General features: G+C 31.3%; 1 protein-coding gene across 1 annotated transcript in view; it reads right to left on the bottom strand.

Annotated features, from left to right (window-relative positions):
* Positions 1–412: 412 nt before the first annotated feature.
* SI (sucrase-isomaltase) overlaps positions 413–8645 on the bottom strand; it is a gene marked incomplete at its 5' end in the record, with an annotated part of 105568 nt that continues 97335 nt past the window's right edge. The window contains 4 exons of the mRNA XM_082624891.1: positions 413–566; positions 3613–3777; positions 4015–4064; positions 7920–8008. Coding sequence (XP_082481017.1) covers positions 498–566; positions 3613–3777; positions 4015–4064; positions 7920–8008 — 373 coding nt within the window. The 3' untranslated portion in view covers positions 413–497. The remainder of the gene's footprint in view (positions 567–3612; positions 3778–4014; positions 4065–7919; positions 8009–8645) is intronic.

The raw sequence follows: 8645 nt of genomic DNA, 5'->3' as shown, positions 1-8645 counted from the left end.
TAAAAAATGTACAGTGTATGTATTTATATATATTTTATTTTCTCTTTTCTAATTAAATGTACACACTAAGAAATAATTAAATCTGATGACAATTATTGGTACATAAATCTACTAAACACTGAAGAAAATATATAAAATTACATAAAAATTTTGCTTAATTTAAAAATCACCTATTTTAATTATATCTTAATTACACACACATATATATTTAGTAACTAGTATACAGTTTTAGCTGATACTTAGCAAGAGTAACTAGAACAATTAAATTCTTCTATATATGTTAAAACATTGAATCAAGACCACATTAATATTATAAAATCAGTATTAATATTGTACACTGTGCAATAACTTTAGATAGATGTTATGAAAATCACATTTTACACAATATAAGAAATAAATGAAGAGGGTAAATAATTAGGGTGAATAAGTAAATAAGTATGGTGAAACTTAAATCCAGATGTTAATTTCTCTTTGACAACTGGGACTGATGGTGATCTTCATGACCAGTTGATTTCTATTGGCTCATCTAGAGTAACGTTATTCTGTCTTAGATCAATGTTTAATATCTAAAAAAAAATAAATAAAATGCAAATAATTGTTTAACCAGAACTGTTTTCTTAACAAAAACTAATTCCATAAATAAATGTTCTATTAGTAAACAGGTATAGCTTGTTTTTCTCTTCCATTTTGATTAATTTTTATTCCAGAGAGTTCACAACCATTTCAGTAATAGTCTCACCCAACCCACCCATTATACAGATGATGAAAATAAGTCTCAGAGGGGGAGAATGGTTGTCAAAATACAACTAAAAACTGAGACTATTAACCAATTACCTTATTTCTACTACTTTACTCTTTCTCCATGTCTCCTAAATATGCAGTTATTCATAATTGCACTACATAGATCTCTATGCATTCCACCCTCAAATATTATCCAGTCATCTAGAGACAAAACTTAGATTTTAGAAATACGGTTTTTTTTTTTTGTTTTTTTTTTTTGTTTGTTTGTTTTGCGGTATGCAGGCTTCTCACTGTTGTGGCCTCTCCTGTTGTGGAGCACAGGCTCCGGACGCGCAGGCTCAGTGGCCATGGCTCATGGGCCTAGCCGCTCCACGGAATCTAGGATCTTCCCGGACAGGGGCATGAACCCGTGTCCCCTGCATCGGCAGGTGGACTCTCAACCACTGCGACACCAGGCAAGCCCCTAGAAATATGTTTTTTTTACATCAATCTTAAAGGTCTTTAAGATGCTGAATTTATTGCCAATGATTTCATTGTGGATGTTAGTTTCTTTCACTGGAGAGAATCTCTGTCAGACCATATAGGGACTAAGTATGGAGGTGACCAATTAAGCCACTGTACTCAAACAATCATCTGTAATATTTTTATAGTATGTTGATTTCATTAGGCTTTTCCATTGCTCCAATAGACTCACATGACTCTCAGTGTCTTAACTCAGAAAGTTGAATTCAGTCATCAAATATGCAAGAGAAGAAGAAAACCAACATTTCCTTACTGCTAAATAAATACCAAACACTCACTAGGGAATTTATAAAATTTATTCTTTACTAAAGCACAGCGTCTTAGGATTTATTTCCCATGCTTCATAATAGAAGAGTTTAAAAAGTAAAAGGTAAAATATTTTTTTAGTATCTATTAGTCAGGTTTGAAACTGATCCATCTTACACCAAAACCTAACTTAGTTCCTTTATATCAAAAGTGAAAAACAAGCAGTACCTCACATAGATTTTAATACCTATACAGATGGCAACTAGGCATAATTGCTGCTAGGAAAGTGTTTAAAAAATTGTATTGATAGAGCAATTAAATGTCCTTTGCATATAATTTCTACACTCATGGAAAGGGCAACCAAAATAGAGAAAGAATTTGACTACTCCCTCCTTTTCCCATATATCTATAAAAAGTCAGAAAACAGTAGATGCTCATAAATATTTGTTGTATTTAAATACACTTAGAAGGGACTATTCCTTTGTTAGTAAAGTTAATATCTTCTTTTGGAATCATTGAGATAATGAACCATGTAAAAAATTTATTCTTAATATTTAAAATTATTTGTGAATGTGTTTGAAAGCAGTGGAATGAAATTTTCTTTATAAGTGGTGTTTTTTTATGCCAAGTATTTGGTCGAAATTATCTTGAAATAATACTTGATATGTTAAAATATCTTATTTGACCTTGTTCAGCTGACTGCATTTAGTTTACTATTATAGTAAAAATTGTGAGCTTTATTTTTCACCATTGTTGTAGTAAATAAGAACAAGAAAAAATGTAAGGAAAACGAGTGTTCTTTAATCTCATTGAACATTGTGCTGTTCAAAAAAAGTGATTTCTAATTATGATTGATAATCATTGACTATTTATTCCTGAGGAATTAATTTTCCTTTTTAAAGATTCAGTTTCTTAGTTTGCCATATTAGACCACTGGACTAAATCATTGATTCCCTTACTTTGGAATTTTATAAACAGGTGAAATTTTAAAAGAAGAAAAATGGGGGTGAGGTGGTGGGTTATCAACTTTTATTTTACCATGGAAGGTCATTAAATATATAAAGCTCTAATTTTCCAAACTTGATAGAATTTAAATAAATAGAAGTATTTTAATGCCAAAGTAGAAATTAAGAAATAGCTGCATATTAAAGGGGAAATTCTGATTGCCTACAGAACAGCAATAATAATAGGACAGATGTTAAATTTCAACTGGAAGAAATGGCTTCTCAGGTGCTGTTCAACTCTTACATCTTGTATGATTTATGAAAACCTAAAATTGTGCCCAAGATACAGTTACTATTTTTTTAAGTTGTAGTCAGACAAACAACTAGCTATTTTGTAAGTTAAATTCATCCGAAGTGTTTAGTTGATAAAAAGCTAGTTGTTTTAATTCAACTTTAAACACAAACAGGTATGTGTACACACACTCAAAGTTTTAGCAGTGCAGATGTAGCCTTAAACTTGGATCAAACACTTAAAACAGTTAGCTGGCTTCTAGAATATATGTTCTTTGAAATCTACTTTCACAGAATTTAAGACTGGAAGGAGCTTAAGAGGTTGTTTACTTGCGTATTCTTACTTAACTGTAAGGAAAAAGAAGTCCTGAAATTATTTATTCAACATAAAAAGCTCGTTACTATCAGCAAAGGGATTATAACATAAGAATCCTGACTCCTTCGTGTAAATCATATCCTCATACAGCTCTATGTCAAATTATTCATAGATGCTAATAGAAAATTCTATTAATTTTGCAAGGATTTTCAAGTATATTTTATCTAAGACATATTAAATGTTCAAATGTGAACATTTTGGTTTTGAAAAGTATTAGGGTTTGAGGGATGAAAATGATTTAGAGATTTAATGTAAATTTAATTTTGCTTTGATTATATCAGAACAATTATAAAATAGATGCTGTTAGGTTGATTTATATGTTACCAAGGATGATAATATGGAAATAGATATGGCTATTTAACGAAAATAAATAAACAAGGAAGTAATAGTTGACCCATAATTATGTTTCTTTAGGACTAAGAAATACCAGACACTCATGTAGACGTTTTGAATAGCTCAATTTAAAAAGAAACGTTTTCTTACATCACTTACCTCCAGGTCTGGGTTTTCAAAGTTAACAGACTCTTTATTTCCATTATATATGAGATTAACCTCACTAACAGGAGTCTTTTCTTTCCCCCATATATGGATGTAACCAAGCCGCATTTCATTTTTGTTTATGTAACTATTTTTCAGTATAGTGCTTGTTAAGATGGTCTATAAAGACAAATAAAAAGAAATTAAACTCTTCATCTAGCAAAAGCAATTAAATCTTTAAAAAGCATATATCTATTAACCAAAATGTATTTCATAGTATAGCAAATTGTTTATTCATATATTTGAAAAGAGGTATGTTATATAATATATATAAAATATGTAAAGATAAAATACAGCATAAAACTTCAAATATTATTTAACACAATTGCAAATAAATGATCTGTAATGACTACATACCTTGTTTAAATTAAATTGTACAAAGAAATATAGGTCTCTTTCATAAGTGTCTATAAAGAAAAAAAAAGAGTGATGTATTTATATTTCCAAAGAAGAGCAATAGTAAATACTAGTACTGTATATATTTGCTTTTCTTTCACAGTAAAAGGGTACCAAACACCATCAATGTATATTTAATCTTCTCTAAGTTTATATATCTTATTTGAACACAGTCCAAGGGCACTGAAATACGAAGGATGAGTCACCAGAGAGGGTACTAGATGGATGGGTAAGTTGGTGTGTGCCTGTTTGTATGTAGGAGAGTAACACTAAAGCAGTGACACATGTAAAATCACCTTCATACAGCTCTGGGGGGGTAGAAGAAGTGTAAGAATAAAGAGAATTGGGTGTGATAGTTGTGGACACTTATTGGCCACCTCAATGACTGACAATAAAATAATATTATAAAGAAAAGAGAACATGATGGTAACTTACCCTAGTGTCATTTGAGAAAAATATTCAATTGTGAGAGATTATTTCAGGTCAACTGAAATCAAACTAATAAAACATAGGCTTTAAATAAGATGTAATCTTGCCAAATTTAAAATCAGTTTAAAAAATAATCTTAGAACTAAAATTTATTATTTAGTATTTGTCAAATTCTAAGTACTTTATCACAATGCTGTAAGATATATGTATTATTATTACTCTCACTGTATAAAAGAGGAAAAGTTAACTAAATGGCCAAAAGTGAAACAGCTAATTATTATCAAGTCTAGACTTATGTCCAGTTTTCTCTGACTTCTATGATTGTGTCATATGTAAAACCAAACAAACGTGTAAGACAAAAAAGTCAAAAGTAGAGTCAAATGCATGACTAAACAAGTATTTGGATAACATTGAAAAAGCAACAAATTATAATCTCTTTTCCACTTATACATGCCAGCATTATATTCGTTAATTCTTGGAAAAAAAAATTGCTTTATTTGAGACTAATTGTGCCTATACTAAAATTAAATGATATTCTGTCCCAAACTTTCTCTGTATATATTAATGTATACATCGCTTATTTAATATGCATTTTGAGGCAAAAATTTTAGTCTTAATTTTAAATACATAATTATAGCTTAAGTTTTTAAGAGCAATTTTTAAAGTATAAATCCATGAGATAAAAGAAAACAAAAGTGAAGCTATTAAGAGGATATGAACTGTTTTGCTCTTTTGCTGTTTTTAATGAATAAGAGAAAGATACCACATATGAACTTAGTCCAGAGTAGACATACGTCTATTTCACTAAGATGAGTAAGACAAATTAATATTTTACTAAGCTACAATTTCATTAGCTAGAACAGTCAAAATTTACTTAATGTATACACATTTCAAAATAAGTTTATTTTGCTTTATTTTTTTATTTTTTTGAGAGAGAAAAAATATGTCTGCAAATAATAGTGATTGGGACAGAGTAAAGGGACCAAGTAGGTGATTAAATACTTAATTCCAGTAAGTGATTGTAAGTAAAGGACAAAAACCTGTAAGTTAGTGATCACTCAAGAGATTAGGTTTGCTTAACCACAAAATCAAGCAGGCTTGCTTAGCAAAAAAACCATACAGCATAAGAATGAAACATGCCCCCAAACAATAAAACAATGGTGGAATGAGACCCACATCCTGCCCAGTGAGGTCAGGAAGTTAATGATTCCTAGGACATGCTTTTCTGACCACACTAAAAGCAAAAATATAAGGAAAAGGAGACATTATACTGAAACCTGAGATGATTTACCATAATTTAGTATATGTTACCACCTTTTTGCTCATTTCCATTGTGCCATGACAGTCCCGGTTTGACCATGTAGGGACATGAAAACTTCCCCGCCCCATGAAGGAAGCTTGACATCTATTCAAGAATGAGGAAGAAGGTGGTCTTCTTCCCCTCCCCACTTTTCCTTTGATTATAAAACTGTAGCCCACTAAGTTTTCTGCATGGCATCCTCTTGCCTGCCTGCTTGTAAACCTCAAAAGCATCCTATTCTATTAAATCATTTCTTATCTATCACTTTGCCTCTCGTTTAATTCTTTCTGTGCTGAGACATAAAGAACTGGAGCTCCTTGGAGCCCACCAAGATGTATTTCTACGATTTCAATAGTATTCCATAAATTTTAAATGTACCTAAAAGAGGAAATCATTTAGATATCATCTAGTTTATCGAGTAGTTTGGCAAGCTTGCTGTGAGAGAAGACTTCTTTGGAGATTTTGATCTAATAAATCCAGAGACTCCAAGCATTTGTTATGTATTGTTTTTGCTGTTCACTCAAGAAATTTCAGGGTATTAGTTGAGATCTTTAAACTTAATTATAACAAATATACTGAGATTGTGAAATAGAACCAAAAAAGTAGATGTAATGGGCCAGAACAATTTTGTATGCTTGGATGAAGAGAACAGAGAGAAATATATGAATTATGTTCAGTTACTTTCCAGTGATAAAACAAAAAATCTGCCATGAAACTTCCAAAGGGTAAATGTTATACCAAGTTCTTTCATCTGCTATCTTAGTTTGATAGAAAGAGCTGGAAAAAAATTCTAAGAGAAGCTTTGTCCCCCTTACTGTTAAAACGAATTAACTCAATTTGTTGGATAGTAAGATTCAAATATCCCAAGACAAGCATGCAAATTATGTATAACTCAACTTTGCATCCCTAGGAAATTGTAGGCAAATTCAAAGTGCCTCTTGCTGGGCCCAGTGAGGCAGAAAGTTTTCAAACTTTTTAGAACCTCCCTTAATGTATTAATGAAGTTCAGGTCTCTGAGAACATATGATTTTAACTAATAGCAGTTGAGTTCTTCACCTTCTAAATCACAAAATACTAGGAAGAGGTGATTTTATTTTTGAGTCTTGCTTATTACCATATGATTCTTATATCACTTTCTGATATACTTTACTCACTAATAAATTCCTATTTATTATGTTTGCAGAATATTAACTATGATTTACCTGAAAAGATGAAAGAGGTATGTCTTTGCTATTAATGAAAAATCTCTCATCTATGGATAATTTATTTAAATTGCAGTGAACTGCCCTATAACTCCACACAGATGTTAGTTTTTAAGACAAAAATTTGTGTCAAGAGAATGCTCAGAAGTCCCATCTAGCAGAGCTGGCACTACTAATGGCAGTCAGTAAACCTAATCCTCTAACAGTGTTTATTTAACAGCATAATAATGACCCGGGGGCATTTTACTCAAAGACAGATTCCTGGGCCTCTCCCCAGATTAATGGAATTTGGATGGGCCCCAGAATATGCATTCTTTACAAACGATCCCAGGTAGCAGAGCACGCACTGCTAAAAATTTAGTAGTTCTGTCTGATTTTGAGGAGTAGCCATGGAATAAACAAAGATTTAAGTTTAAATCTTTAAGCTTTTCATGTAAAAATACTGCTGAATATTAAAACAAAAACAAAAACAAAACAAAAGCTATAGCCATAAAGCACAGAGAACAAGTTTGAATTTTGTTTCTGAACTGTCTCATGTTTTAGAGGCATCCTTTGTGCATCAATATGCGTGCATGGGAATGTGGCTTTTCAGCTCAGTTGACCTCACACATACTGAGTGTCTATTATGCGAACAGCACTGGGCTAACTTCTGGGACTACAAAGATGATCAATATATCAGCCCTGCCCACACAAAACTCTTAGTCATCTAGACACTGATCGCAGGGATTAAATATATTTAGGATAAGAAGAAAGTCTTTAAATATTTGGAAGTCTATTTTTTAAGTTGATTCAACTATTTATTAAACTATTTTAGCTTTGAGTATTATTATTGGCTTTTTATTCAGCTTCCAATGTACAATAATAGATAACAGAAAAATAATGTGAGATAATATGTATGTTACCTGCTTTATTTATCTCCTAAATGGAACACTTACCTATAGTCTCTCCATCATCCCAAAAGAGAGATCCTTGTGCCATCTGATTATCATCTGCAGCAACAATGAGCTTCATGTAATTTTTTCGACTATAAGAAAAAAATACAATTTTACCAAGGTTTATAGAATAGCATATTTCTTGTTATGATATGACATCCATATAAGTGTTCAAAGGAACACAGACTGTTTTAGGCAAAGAAAATAAAAGGATTTTCCTTTTTTAATGAGTTAATGGAAATTATATAAACCATAAAATCCTTCATATTTAATAGAAAATATCATGCATTTCTTTGACATCAAGGATTCACCTACTGTAACAAATCAGAAGTGACCTCATTTATAATTAAATCCATATTGTTTATTGATATATTTATTTATTCTTCTCTCTGATAACACTGTCATTGACCATTAAACATAAAGCTGTTTCAATAGCATGTTTTAATCTCATATGACTTAAGCCTTCCTCACATTTCCATATATAAATCACTTAATTATCATTGGCAACTGTTAATAAGAATGTGAAGAATAACCAGAATTGCAAGTCTTTTCCTTGGATTGCACAGTACTTCCAAGCTTGTGCCTATAATAGGCCTATCTATGAACAAAATATCTGCTTCCATGCTCAGTATACAAGCTTGGTTTGACAGCCTCATATTGCTATGGAAGGATTTCTCAGACAAATTATGCTTAGCTATCTGCCTTTTCCAATCGCAAATGTTGAAGGTT

Source organism: Mesoplodon mirus (genome assembly GCF_964341445.2).
Source record: "Mesoplodon mirus genome assembly, chromosome: 6".
Lineage (NCBI taxonomy): Eukaryota > Metazoa > Chordata > Mammalia > Artiodactyla > Ziphiidae > Mesoplodon > Mesoplodon mirus.
Note: the sequence above shows the minus strand (reverse complement) of the source record. Positions and strands in the feature narration are given on the sequence as shown.